General features: G+C 33.1%; 1 protein-coding gene and 1 pseudogene across 1 annotated transcript; both read right to left on the bottom strand.

Annotated features, from left to right (window-relative positions):
- Positions 1-3,644: 3,644 nt before the first annotated feature.
- On the bottom strand, positions 3,645-4,583 carry LOC116889936 (olfactory receptor 6C70-like). The gene has a single exon (XM_032890746.1). It carries the CDS (start codon positions 4,581-4,583, stop codon positions 3,645-3,647), a length of 939 nt encoding a protein of 312 aa, XP_032746637.1.
- Positions 4,584-14,101: 9,518 nt separating this feature from the next.
- LOC116889935 lies at positions 14,102-14,969 on the bottom strand (annotated as a pseudogene).
- Positions 14,970-15,487: the final 518 nt, after the last annotated feature.

Genomic DNA, 15,487 nt, shown 5'->3' with positions numbered 1-15,487 from the left:
TGTTCTCATGAGAGTTGGACATTTCTTGTCTCTGACTCATTCTGTCAAATCTTTGACATGTTTGTCCCTCAATTAGACATCACTTTCAAACATGGCTGTTTTGTTCTACTAAGTTTATCTATATTGGTTTAGATTAAATTTGTGTTCTAATGGCATGTCTGTATTCTGGCCACGGAGGCTAATGGTATGAAATTCAAGCCAGATCACACAGATCTTTGAATGGGATCCCTTGCCAGAGTAGCCATGCTGCTGGATTAAAATTCCTGTACACATACCTAAAAGAATAAAATATTATGAAGATAAAATCACTTCCATTGCAAAAAAATATCAAATACATATAATTATTTAGAATTTTATTTATTATTGTTAGTACAGAATGTTGGTTGCAAAAGTGCAGAAGGCAGGGGAAGGCTGCAGATGGATTTGTGGAGTCCATTCTTTCCTTCCAGCTTTAAATGTGATTCTGATACCAAACGCAGGTAATCATGTTTCAAAACAAAGCATTTTTGCCTAGTGAGCCATCTAACTAGCCCAAATTCTATCGAAGTTGTGTTGGTAAAGATTAGCCTTTTGCTTGTCTCAAGAGCCATGTTTAATAATATTTCATCCCTAGCCATCATACTCTAACAATAACAAATATATAAAACATAATGAAATAAGTCACATAAAATATTTAAGTAGCTATGGTTTTCACTTGTTTGAAGACACATTTTCAGCACAACTGCAACAAGAAGCTGAATGGCTTCATATAAAAAATGAATGCTATTGTTTTTCTTAGTCTTGTTCAGATTGCTATATTCAAATCATTCATTAATAGATGAATTCATTGCAGTCTTTTCTAAACAATATATCAAAATATCTCCCACAGTGTGTAGCATCACCTTATGGGGAAAAGACAATTTTTTAAATATCCAAGTATATCTCAAAATCTGTCTCTGTGATAGGAAGCATCTTAAATAAAAATAATAAATTAACTGACCTCAACCCTACACACATACACACACACACCAGTGTTCACTGTGGTAGTTACAAAGGTAAATCAAACCATAGGGAAAGCAAAGGTTTGATCCCTCATCTGGAGATTAAGCAAAGAAACATCTTTAAGCTCTGACATGACTTTAATAAGGGTAATAGGGATCCTGTGATCACATTTCCATACATCACAGGGAAAACTTAATACAAAGATCTACCCAGGGCTTCACTTTTCTATACAGAAACTCGGCACTGCAAAAGTCACTTTTCTTTTGCCTTTTGTAATTATTAGACTTCTTACTTCTTCCCCTATTCTTTTAGTTGTCTATTCTTTCTTTTATTCCTTATTTATGTTCATGATTAGTTCACTTTACATTAGATTGAGGACAGATGATTACCCATTCCTTCAGAACCAAATATTTGGAAGAGTCTACATGGTTTACCAAATGTTTTTATTAAACCATGGCAAATGTTAACCATGTTTTAAAGGTTGTAGTATCTGTCTAAGCTCTCAGTGTAAGCATATAGCATGTTTTAAAAATAAAAGGTTATTTGTTTTACAGATTGAATTAATCATTTATGATGTTGATAAGGTCCAGTGAATTGTTTGCTCTATTATTATGTGATACCTTCTTTTCTGATAAAGTAGTCTTGCCTCTATTTTAAAGTGCATATATATATATGAACACACACTGACACATACAGAAAAGCACACACATACATGTAGAAGACACATATAGACACACACATAGACATGTACATATAGATACTGATACACAGACCCACACAGATACATACAGAAAGCCACACACATGAGAGACACAGTCACAAATAGCCACACAGACACTCACATACATAGACATATATGCAAGTATCAGCACACAGACAAAACACATATAGACAGGCATATACACAAACTACACGCACAGAGGCATACACAAGAATACACAGACAAACATACACATATAATGCACAACAACAGACCCAGAGATATATACATGCACAAACACACACAAACCCAAACACACACAATGCACTTGACACATACATGAGCAATACTACAAACACATGCACAAACCTACACAAATATGTACATATACTATTATTGTTTCTGTATTTCTTCCTAGTTTATAGATTGAATATTTCTCATCTAAAACCAAAGTATTGCAATTTTCTGTATTTATTCAATTTATCCACTGTTAATAACTCATAATACCATGTTATAGTATGTAGCAATGACTTTCAGATAAATAAGTAACAAACTTTTATCATGTGTCAATACATAAACATCTGACATTCTAATCTTCATCAGGAAGACACAGATAAAATTTAGAAACAGGGGAATTTAGTCACATCATAACAAAGCAATAAATATTCTTCAAACAAATCTCTTCTCCTATGTAATATGGCTTAAAATACAAGTGAATTCATCACTTTGATACATATGCAAATATATCTGTCTACCAAAATCAAGGCACTAGCCTGAGACTTTCTACTCTCCTGCTTACTAAGTCTCCCTCAAGTATATCACTTGATCACAATCATTTGAATCATTTTCTCAAATAACAAACTTGAAACTTATCTTTCTAATATCACTGTTTTGCATGGATTATTTATTCAAATCTTTAACTCTCATTATACTTCTCAAAATAATATTTTTGTATTTTTTATACTGTCCAAATCTTCTGATTTGGGTTCTTAAGATTTTATTATATTATTGAATCATAAATGTTCTTGTTACAGCTATTAAACATTGGTTTAACCCAACTTAGCATTAGCCTAGGCAGCCAGGGCAATCTGTAGTCTCTCCTCTTGTCTTGGACATCACAGCTATTTTCATATCAGTATGGAAAACTGTTTCTAGAGCTATCCCATATAACACTGAGAAAAGGTAAGGCAAGAACCTTTACTAGTCTGAAACATTATCCGCTATGCCACAAACCTGCATATGCCCTGAAACTGTAGGCCTTTGTGGTTGTGAGATTCATGAGATTCACTTGCAATCCAGGTTAGCAGTTGGCGATCAAAGAACTGCAATCAGCATTAGTATCAAACCTAAAAACTCCAATATACAGTCAACTTTCTATGTACTAAATAATATTTTATAATCTATATAATTTAAACTTTATCAATGCAAGGAGAAACTATTACATAAATGAACTATGTGTTTTGATTAACAGAAATTGTGCTTTCTTAACTTGTTCAAAATATCACTTTATGAATTAATCCATGAAAGTATTTTTAAGAAATAAACCTGTATAATTACAAAATTATAATTATCAAAGGCCTTTAAAGAATATAACTGTATGTTTCTTTAAGTAACAGTTCTTTAATTATTTGTGCCTATTATATTTGTGTCTATATGTTTGTATATCAAGGCTACTTTAGATTATGTATTTCAACAATAGAAAGACATTTTGATCTTGTGTAAAAGAAAATTAAAATAAAAATGCACATGATGGATTAGTTTATATTTCTAGGCTGTTTTTTGGAGCTGAGGACCAAACCCAGGGCCTTGCATTGGATAGGCAAGCGCTCTACCACTGAGCTAAATCCCCAACCCCGACAGATTAGTTTCTAATACTGGGCAAGTTGAAATTACACAAATAATTAATTGTAGATATTCATTATTAAAATTTCTTTTCTGCTTTAGGCAAATCATGTAAGTTTTATTACCTTTGTGAAGCAGAAAATATTTTTCTAAACATGGCTCCAAAGGCTTGTTTTACTTGTTTATTCCTCAGTGTATAAATGAATGGGTTCAACAAAGGGGCAACAGAAGTGTTGAGCACAGCTATTCCTTTGCTCAAAGTCACTCTTTCATTTGCTGAAGGTTTTATATAGATAAATATGCAACTCCCATAAGTGAGGGAAACAACAATCATGTGAGAAGAACAAGTGGAAAAGGCCTTTTTCTTTTGCTGAACAGAAGGGAATTTTGTAATTGTCTTGACAATGTGAGCATAAGAAAGGATGACTATTACTAATGTGACAATGAGTGTCATGAGAGCTAAGATGAAAGCAGTCACTTCTAGTAAATTTGTGTCTGAGCAAGACAGTTGTAGGACAGGAGAAACATCACAAAGGAAGTGGTCAATGACATTTGAAGCACAGAAATCTAAATCAAGGCCAATAATCAGTGGGGGGAAAATAACCAGGAATCCAGTTACCCAAGAACCTAGGACAAGCTGATGACAAACTTTACTGCTCATGATAGATGCATAGTGCAAGGGTTTGCAAATGGCAATATAGCGGTCATAGGACATGGTAGCCAAAAGGAAAAACTCTGTGCCTCCCAAGAATATGTAAAAGAATAATTGACAAATACAGCCATTATAGGAAATTGTCTTTTCCTGGATTACAGTGGTGATTAAAAATCTGGTGATGCAGGTTGTTGTAAATAAAATTTCCAAGAAAGAGAAATTACGGAGGAAAAAATACATTAGTGTCTTGAGAAGGGGATCTAGCAGAGTGAGGGCAATGATAGTTAAGTTCCCTATCATACTCAGAAAGTAATTTAGCAAAAGACATACAAAAATCACAATCTGTAACTGAGGATTATCTGTCAGTCCAAGAAGAATAAATTCTATCTGTCTTGTATGGTTCTTCATTTCTCCATGTCAAGTTCTAAGAACAAAAAGATTATATATATATATATATATATTACATATATATATGTATATGTATATATATCCACATTAGTATATGTATATCCAGTAAACAAAAAACTTACAAGATCCATATTCTTTAGCATAGCCCTTTCAAATACATTATCCATGGATATTAGAGATACAGTTGTGACTATATAACAGTAATATAGTTCTCCGGTCTGAATTCAAAGGTAATAGAGAATTCAACTCACCATTGGAAACTGATGTGAGCAACTTGTAAGAGCTTAGGAATTTCTACTTTCTTTTTTTTTCTTTTTTTTTATTAACTTGAGAACTTTCAATTTAAAATTTGACTTAATTGAAACCAAGTATAAATCTGTAAATTATTAAATATCTTTGCATTTGGAATAAAAATTCCATTAATATTATAGTAGTCTTTTAACCTAAGGGTAATTATGTCAGTATAATAAATTGAAATCTTTAGTTTTATTAGTAACATTTACTTTTCATGCTGAAGTATATGTCTTGTTACCTCTTATAGCTTTTCTGTGATGTACAGACAACTTTGTAGAGTAATACAATCAAGAAATTAAGTTTAAATGCAAAATAAATAATAAGTAAATATAAAACAATTGAGAGAGATTATTAAATATTTACAAAAATAAAACTTGAATGTCAGCATCAGATATCGGTTATATACTATGACCTTTAGTAAACGCTAAAATACAATCACATTATTTAAAGCTAAATAATTCTTTAAATACTTTTAGAAATGATCTTACTTAGGTAATATAGTGTAAAAACATGAATAAATGTGCAATTTATGAAGAGTGTTCTCACAAGTGGAATTCCAGGGGACTTTTTAGAAACTGTATGTTTTGTTAATGTCTAAAACTTTCATGTGCTTAAGACATCCACAAATCTGATATCCTACAAAATTGATAACACTTAAAAGTAAAACATTCTCCCAGTAGATTTAATCTATAGTTTGATTACATAATTAGTATAAGTCTTGTCAACATTATATATATCAAAGAAAAAGATCAAATCTTGTGTTGTTAGCTCACATATTTTTATACTAGAATGAAATATCTGTAAGATAACTGACTGATATATCTAGTCATGGTTTCAGATAAAAATATCTTGATTAAATTTTCACTATTATTTTCTAAAATTACTAATTTTTTTCAAGTAAACTTGAGGATAATAAAAATTAGGGGAATTCAAAATATTCTACGTTGACTTTTTGAAATTAAAATGTTTAGTTAAATTATATTACAGCTCTTTTATTATATTTTATCATTCAAAATCATTTTCTGTTTTAGGAAGCTTTATTATTGCTTTGTGAATACAGAAGTTTTTCTTAGGATTTAAATTTTTTAATATTGTTTCCAACTTTTTTTATCCCTCTCTAATTTACTTTAAAAATCATGGTAACCATTTCTTTTATTAGTTTTGAAAACTGCCAAGTAGTGGAGATGCAATCTGTATCCTATAAACATTGAGGCTTATGAATCTGACCTATCAATAATGATCAGACCCGAAATAAATTCCTAAAAAGGAAATAGTGGGTTTCATGTCTTAGCAGCAATCAACAGTTCTGTAATTGGGCCTACAGTCTACTCAACAAGAAGGAAACCTAGTCAGTTACCCAGGAAGTCCTGGATCTTAGAGGAGAATCTACTACAACTAACTTTCATAATTATTAACTGCATGTAAATGTTATCATTATATACACAGATAAGTAGAGCTTTCACCACAGAAGCTTCTATTTGCAGTGGATTGAGGCCATCGCAGAAAACCACAACTGGTCACAATTGAGTACAACTGACCTAGCAATGTCCAGCCCCCAATGACTACACAGACAAGACAACCCTTATAGGTAAGGCTCAGGGGATTTCCCAAAATAGGGGAAAAAAATCACAAGATCCAGAGACCAGGAATCTTGAAGAAATTACAGGGAATCTACATCCAAAATAGAGTTTCAAAGAAAGATTTAATTCATTACCTCATTCCTGGATCTTGTTTTCATTTGGTACTTTTCTTTTTCCTAATATATCCATTTTCTTTCTCAGTCCAAAAACTTAGCCTGTCTGTAATCAAATGTGGGTATCCCACTATTTTCAAACATAAGAAAAAGATATTTGTTTTTCAACAACTGAATTTGGCAATTAGAAATTTTCAAAAAGTTATGCTTGCTCAAAATACATTGATCACAATCAATATTTTCAAAGGACCTTTTTTTAAATAATGTACTAAAACATGTATATTTGATGCTCTTGGGAAAAGTAACTTCTAACTTTTCATGTTTGAATGACTTCTAACATGACTAACTTTTCACTAATTAGCCAACAGGAGGATTACAATTTTCTCTACAATTTTTCAGTGTGGTTTCAGGTTCAAAACCTAGAAATTCAAATATAAGTACCTGAATCAGACTTTATAACTTTTATTTTATAAATATATCGTTGATTAGAAGTTATAAATATTTTATACAAAGAAGGAAAGCAAATTTTATGATTTAGTCACTTATATTAAGTTTCATTATATATATTTTTTAATTTTTTAAATAGTATGTTGTATTCTATGGAAATCGCATGCATTTATGCAATCTACATTGATCACATTTATTCACCACTGCCTCCTTCTATGTCACCTTAGTGTCCCTCAACTTCTCCCTCCTGAGCTTGATGTTGTCCTTTTATTTTATTTTTGTTATAAATAAATTATTCTTAAATGTTTTAAAGAAAATTAATGTCATTATTTCACTTACCATTAATCGAACATATTATCATCACTTTTTCTTGAGTATGTGAACAATTATAATAAAAAGCAATTATACTCATTGAAACAATATTTAATCTTTTGGACAGGAAAATTAAAAGAATTTTCAGATTAAATAATAGCACACAATTAAGATGTGAAGTTTAAAACTCAAAGAGATATTTACTTTCAACCACATCTCTAAGAACCTCAGCTCATGCCTTACATAACAAGTAATTCATTTAACCATTTTTAAAATACCAAAGAAATCATGAGATAAGACATGTATGCACAACTAATTTAATCTCACACTTTCATAACAATTATTAAAGCTAAAATCATCTCCTGGAAATTAGCTAATAATACCAGGTCCCTGTTACTTAAAGAGTAAAATAGCCTCTTTATAAGAAACCTAAGGAGACAGTATCCCTAAGGAAAAGAAAGAATGATTTAAAAATATACAGAGCAAATTTAAAATACCAATAGGCTTTTCATATTTATCACTGAATTAAAATGTTACCAGCTGGAGATTGTGATGTACTAGGCATCAGAGTTATGAAGATGGCAAGTTCAATTCAGATTATTTGTACAGTTAGACCTCATCTTAAAAGTAAATGCCCAACCTAAGAAGTTGAGGCAGGAGGATTGTTACAACTCAGTTAAAGCTAGATTATATGGTGATTACCAGTCCATCAAGGACCATGATATCATTTCCAAAATGTTAATTTTTACAAGTATAAGGATATAAAGTACTATATTAATAATAATCACTTTAGGGACTTGGGAGTTATACAGTGGGGACTAGGTAAGTGGTCTGACTATATAAGCATCAGAACATGAGTTTGGATCACCAAAATCCATATAACAGCTGGATACAGTGTGCCTGTAATCTAGGGATGCTGTTCCTGGAATCTAACTTTCTAGCCAACCAGCCAAGCAAAAACAAGGAGCTTCAGGTTCAATAAGATTTCATATCTCAAAATTTAGGTCAGGTCACCAGGGAAAGACACCTTGATGTTAGCCTCTGACTTCTATACATGCCTATATGGGTGGATGCAAGCATGAACTTGTATCATTACTCTCCATACATACTGAAATTAATAAAAAAAAACATACTTTCAGGACCACTGTAGAAACACTGTAGCAAGTGTGAAATAATACTGAATCCTATGCTAATCATTACTTTGGAGATAATGACAAATTAATCCCTTCTGAGGAATAATTGCTTTAAGGATCTATGCTTGTATTCCCAGTGTGTGAGTCTATCACCAAGGCAACAATATCTGAGTATGTAATTGAAACATTCCTCCTATTTGTTTTCTCAAAAGGTACAGTGTTATATATCAACGAGTTAAATTAAACTCTACACAAATTGTGATTTTGAAATGAATATTGAGTTAGTTAGTTAGTTAGTGTGTGTGTGTGTGTGTGTGTGTGTGTGTGTGTGTGTGTGTGTGGCAACACAGTATGCCTGTAAGACCAGAATACAACACATAGGAATAAATTCTTTTTCAGAATATGAAATACTTATTTACCAAGCCATCTCGCCACCTTCAATTTGGGATAATTACTTCAATGATCTATGAACACCTAAATGCAAACATTACTCAGTATTAATAACTATTATAATGTCTGTCAGATACTTATCACTGCTTTGGGTTTTTTTTTTAATTTTTATCATTATCCTGCTAGGAAAATTAGTAGAATTTTTTGAATTTTGAAAATATAGAGAAACTAGAATGCAGTCCTGCTTTTAGTACACATCTTTAATCCCAAACAATGAAGTTTAATTGAGGGGCAAACAATGTAACAGATCAGAGAAAAACTTGACAGAATAAGTCAGAGACAAGACAGGCCCAACTCTCATGAGAACAGACAGGAAAGAGAGACTATTTAATAGCAAAGTGAGAGAGAGAGAGAAAGGAGAGTAAGTTCAGTTGGTACAATTGGTTGAACTCAGTTCAGTTCAGTTCAGTTTCTGAAGTTTAGAGGCAGTTTCTCTGAGCAGAGCAATTCCGTGTGAAACCTGCAGAAGTGACTGTGAATCTGTCAGATTGTATAAGAGTTTTGAGCCAAAAGAGCTCAGTTGAACTAGCCAACCAGTGTTTTGAAAGACCTAGAAAGAGAGAAGTAACAGTCACAAATACAAATGGCACTTTCAGCCAATTCTGACAACCAGAGTTTGATTGAGAACCTTGTAAGTGGAAGGACAAAACCAACTACCACAGATTGTCCTGTGTTATTCATTGTTAAACACTGTTAAAACACACGCATATTTGGGCTTTAGTTTTTTGGATCTTACTTTAATAAGAGTTGTTAAATGGTTTAGCCTCCCTTCCAGGCCACCACCCATCATAGGTAGTGGAAAAGAAAGGTTAATACGGCAAAGGAGGTTCTGGACCTATTTAGAAATAGTTCTTGGGATCGAATCCAATATTTATTGTCAAGATTTCAGCAGGTAAGATCATGTGAATCAGCAGCAGTTACTTCATCCAGTCTCAAATACCATTCACTAATTAGCAAAAGCATTTCATCCAAAAGAAATCGTGAGGCTCTTCCAATAGGCCGGAGTTCATGAAAGTAACCAGAAACCACCAGAATATCACAAGAAGTTCTTTGGGGTACTTTTCTCTAATAGGTCACTACAAGCTATGATTAGCAAAGAAGACAAGGTGAAACAATGCCACAGCATTGTCTATGAAGACCAGCATCAGGAAAACCCAAAAAGACCAGTAAAGAGTGGCAAGGCAAACCAATGTTACCACATTGTCTGCTGTCTGTTTGGTAACACTTACACCCTTTCCAAATATCACATGTCCTCTCAAGCATCTTCTCTTGGAAAACACCACATGCCCTTTTGTCAGAAAAAAAGAAATCATGTGTCTATTGTCAATAAAAGATCTACCCATTGTCTGCTTCAGCAAAACATCCATTTTTGGCAGTCTTCAGAAATATATCACATGACACAGCTGAATCTCCAAAGAAACAAGATATTTACACCACACACACACACACACACACACACACACACACACACACACACACACACACACACACACGTGAACATGTTTATACCCAAGTCTTAGGGAGCTTGTGCAGACTCGTTTTGATAACATGGGATGAACACATCAGCACCCTAAATGCTTAAGTACTAGGAACTAAGTCCCAAACAGTCTGGTCCATAGAAATCAGTTGCAGGAGTGACAAGATGTCAATCGGCCAGGGACCCAGGCATTTGTTTAGTTGGTAGAAACTTAACATCTATGTGTATTCTAGTAACACTGACCTGTGTTTTTCTTTTCTCTCAGCTGTCATCCAAACAGCTGAATCTAGTGTTTGTTCTCTCCATCTCTTTGAGCAGCACCACTGCTTGCATGTTTATCTATTAGTATCAACAAAAAAATTGGGTTAGATTTTGAAGTCTTTAAAAGAATGGTTTCTTTGTGTTTAAAAATTATTATATAATTAAATCGTCTCTAATTCCTTTTCTCCATTCAAACTTATATATCCTATCCTTGCCTTTTTAAAAGTCATAGCCCATTTTTTCATTTGTTCACTTTAATCTACAAACTTATCTATTATGATCATGTGATATATTAGAAAAATAAAGCTGCTAAGGAGAAATATCCAGTAGACCCTTGAGTATTAAAAATATGAGAGTTAGTTCCTTGATAGAAAACATTTGAGGAATCCAAGATAAGCCTGAAGTGGGATTGATTTTCTAACTGTTTATCTAAATACCCTCTAAATATTAATCATAAATATCTGTTTTTTTTCCTGTGGAGCTAGGTTTGCATTAAAGGTCCCATCTTTCTAATGGCAACAAATCATTTTCACACATTCTGAAATTTAAAATGTTTTACATCACTAAAATATTGACAAATTAAAAATACAACATTGAGAAGCACAACATATTTATAAAAAAGTTGGTAAATAAAATATCTGTAAAAATAATGTTTATTATCCTTAACTTTTAAAGATTCTCATTAAGATGCATTTTGAGTCTACAATAGAATTTGACCTATAACAAAAAGGAAAAACTGGATCTAGGAAATAGCATCCTAAGTGAGGTAACTCAGACCCAAAGGGACATGCATGAACTGCAGGGATTGAAATGGAGAGGAGCCTGAGGAAAAGGAGGTCCACTGAGAGGCTCAAATTGGGATTCAGCTCAAGGGGAGGACCCAAGGCCTGACACTATTACTAAGGCTATGAAGTGCTCACAAAAAGGGACCTATCATGACTGCCCTCCAAAAGATCCAAAGAGAAGCTGAAAAAGTCAAGTGTAAATATTTGTACCCAAGCAATGGACAGAAGCTCCTGACCCCTGTGGATGAATTACAGAAAAGCTGGGAGAAGCTGAGGAGGAGGGTGAACCTGTAGGAAGACCAATAATTTCAATTAACCTAGACCTCTGAGATCTCTCAGACACTGGACTACCAACCAAGCAGCAGACACGAGTTGCTATGAGACCTCACAACACATACAGCAGAGAAGCGCTGGGTCTGGGTTTAGTCAGAGAAGATGCACCTAACCCTCAAGAGACTGGAGGCCCCAGGGTGTTTTGAGGTCTGATGGGGTGGAAACTGAGGGGTGGGGACATCCTTGTGAAGACAGGAGGTTGGGAGGAGGTATGGGATGGACAACAGTTAGAGGGTGGACCAAGTGTAAAATCTAAAGTGTAAAGAAAACAAAGATTAAACAAAATTAAAGGCCCGGAGAAATGGCTCAGTGGTTAAGAGTGCTGACTGCTCTTCCAGAGGTCCTGAGTTCTAATCCCAGCAACCATATTGTGGCTCACAACCATCTGTAATGAGATCTGATGCCTTTTTCTGGTGGGTCAGAAGACACCTACAGTGAACTCATATATAATATATAAACAAATCTAAATAAAATTAAAACCAAACAAAAAAATCTTGTAAAAAGATTTATTTTTTAAATGCCTTGGTTTCATTAGTGGAATTTATATCAACATACAAAGATGTTTTTATATGTGCCATTCTGTAAATATACATTACATACAGGTGTGTTATGTACAAGAGATAAGCAATTTCAGCAGTTGTAGTCATCTACTTGTGCACATATATGCATATGTAATAATAGTATACTAAAAGGAGAATGAGAAAACAAATGGGAGGGTTTGGAGGAAAAAAGATAAATGGGTGAGTATTATAATCCTGTTTTGTTTAAAATGTGTAAAACTAGTAAATACCTTGAGTTAGCATTCTTTCTTTTATATATTTGAAACTATAATATAATCATATCAATTATGCCTTCCATTTTCTACTCTCATACATTCCCATATAGATCCTTTACATGCTTTCACAGTTACAGACTCTATTTCTTTACATGTATGTCATATAGATATATACGTCATATACATATACATATATAAATACACCATCTACATATATTCCTAATGGCATAAAATACAACCTGCTTAGTTGTATGTACATACACTTACATATTTTTTCAAGAATGAAAGTTTGGTATTGGCTAACCAATTAATATGCTTTTCATCAGAGAAGACGATTTCTCCACATCTCAGCACTCCTTAGTTGCTGTAGTTTTTTGTTTGTGGTGAGGCCACATGAATTTTCTTATTTCAATGTTAGCATGTCTAGTGGTGTTTTCCTTATTCAGGTTATGTTTAGGTAGTCATGTTGTTCAGACTTCTAAATATTTGTCTTTACAGTCACAGATCATTATACTTGATCCTTTTAAAGGAAATATCTTTTCAATATGTAGAAATATTTGCAGAAAAATATGGTAGATGAAAATCTAGAATTGTGGTGCCAGTCCCACTAGATATATCTATAAAAAAAACTGCTATACTTAAGGCTCAAGGCAAAGTGTTTGTAAGAGGAAATGGAAGTTTAATATGAGACTGTCCCTCCCAAAAATGTCAGAACCTGTATCCATTCATCCTCACCAACATGGCTGCTTCAGCATTGTTTATAGTTAGTGAATATTCAAAAATACTTTCCAGTAAACTTAAAGAATATTTTACATCAAAGAAACAGAATTTAGGTTTCAAAAATGCACACATATACATATACATACATGCATACATACATTTCATTTCTAAACATATCTGCTCTTAAAAACAATAAAATCTACTTTAAAATATCAACCATAAAGAAAATAAGTGATTATTTTAAATGAAAGTTTGGCAACTTGTAATAATTTTTTCTATTCTGTGAGCATCAAAAGTATTGGAAAGGAGCTAGGATAATAGTCTCTTAAGTAAAATACCCACTGAATTGGCAAAATACAAGTTATTATTTTACCTTCTTTGTATATGGTCATAAAGATATGGCAATATAATTAACTAAACATTTTACATTCATCAAATATAATCTGAAACCTTTTTTTTTAATTATGACTAAAATTTAAAACTAAAATATGTTAGTTTTGGTAGAATTAAGGAATCACATTCAGGTTTTCTGCTTTCTGTGCAGGCATTCTAGTACAGAGTCTTACTGAAAGTCACATCCTGAATTCTAAAATCTACAGAGACATTGAAAAATGTATATTCAAATCCTTCAATGTTTAAGAGAATGAGTAATTTAAGTATCTGTATTGGAAAGTAAAAGAATTTTTCATACTTGTGTCAAAGAATTTCACTGAACAGGTAGCTTGAAATGATGTATGGTATAAAGAAAAAAAGTCAAAATGGGAAGTCCTCTTTAAAATTCTGCTGATGTGATATGAATTTCTGTTCTTCATTTCCTCTATATATTTGAATAAAACAGTCATTTCTTTAAGAACAATGCAATCCTGTGTATTGTATTTAAAAATGCTTTTTTCACTTGCTGATTTCTCAAGGTATAGATAAAAGGATTCAACAGTGGAGCCACTGAGGTATTGAGCACAGAAATTCCCTTGGAAATAGATACTCTCTGCTTGACTGATGGTTTAAGGTACATGAAGATGCAGTTGCCATAAGAAAGGGATATCACAATCATGTGAGAAGAGCATGTAGAGAAAGCCTTCTTCCTTTTTTCAGGTGAAGGAATTTTTATTATTGTAATAGCAATGTGGGTGTAGGATATGATCACCATAACCAATGTGAGTAAGAGAGTTACCAAAGCTTAGACAAATCCCATTGTCTCCAGGAGCTGTGTGTCTGTGCAGGAAAGCTGCATGAGTGGCGTGGTGTCACAGTAGAAATGATCAACAATGTTGGAAGCACAGAAGTCAAGATTCAAGCCTAACACAAGTGGAGGGAAGATGACAAAAAAACCAGCAAGCCAACAACTGAGAACCAGTTGCACACAGACTTTATTGTTCATGATGGTCATGTAATGCAGGGGCTTGCAGATGGCCACATATCTGTCATAGGACATGGCAGCCAGCAAATAAAATTCTGATGCTCCAAATAGAAAAGCAAAAAACACTTGAGTCACACAATTACTATAAGAAATGGTTTTGTCCCCAGTTGCCATAGTAAGAAGCAATTTGGGTATGCATGTAGTAGTGTAGGAAAATTCTAAGAAAGAAAAATTCAGTGATGCTGAGCAGATAGGTAAGAAGCAGGAATATGAATAATACAACTTTACACTGTGGGTCATCAGTCAAACCTGCTAGGATGAAAACTGTCACCTCTGTATGGTTCTTCATTTTGACCCTCTGACTGTTAGGTGGTCTAAGTAAAATGTGAGGAAGGAGGTTATGCTATAGAACTATAATGATACGTAAGGGTGAAATACCATCAACATTTCAAAAGCCAGTTTTCAAAAACAACAACATCTGTAAAGAGGGCTGTACTGGAATATAGTTTTTCATAGCTTCATGCTATCTCAACAGAAATCGAAGATGTTGATTTACAATTCTAATAGTGAATAACTTATATCGTGGTATCATTTGTTCCTTTCTTATATGAACACACATGAGGAAATTAAAGGAAATAAAATTATTTTTTCTTATTTGTTGAAACCTTAAAATTGGAATGTTATTTCCTTTCTCTCCTTAAAGAGTTTTGCTAGCTCAGTGGTAGAACGCTTGCCTAGCAAGCGCAAGGCCCTGGGTTGGGTCCCCAGCTCCGAAAAAAAGAAAAAAAAAGAAAAAAAAAGGGTTTTGCTTGAATAATATCTTAAAAGTTTACAGTCAAATCTAAAGTCACTTGAAGCATAACACTA

The sequence above is a fragment of the Rattus rattus genome, chromosome 1 (genome assembly GCF_011064425.1).
Source record: "Rattus rattus isolate New Zealand chromosome 1, Rrattus_CSIRO_v1, whole genome shotgun sequence".
NCBI classification, from domain to species: domain Eukaryota; kingdom Metazoa; phylum Chordata; class Mammalia; order Rodentia; family Muridae; genus Rattus; species Rattus rattus.
The sequence above is the reverse complement of the archived record's forward strand: the minus strand, read 5'-3'. Positions and strand labels throughout refer to the sequence as shown.

Excerpts from the sequence above, each read along its gene's own strand:
- LOC116889936 (XM_032890746.1), bottom strand. The coding sequence starts at position 4,583 with ATGAAGAACCATACAAGACAGATAGAATTTATTCTTCTTGGACTGACA.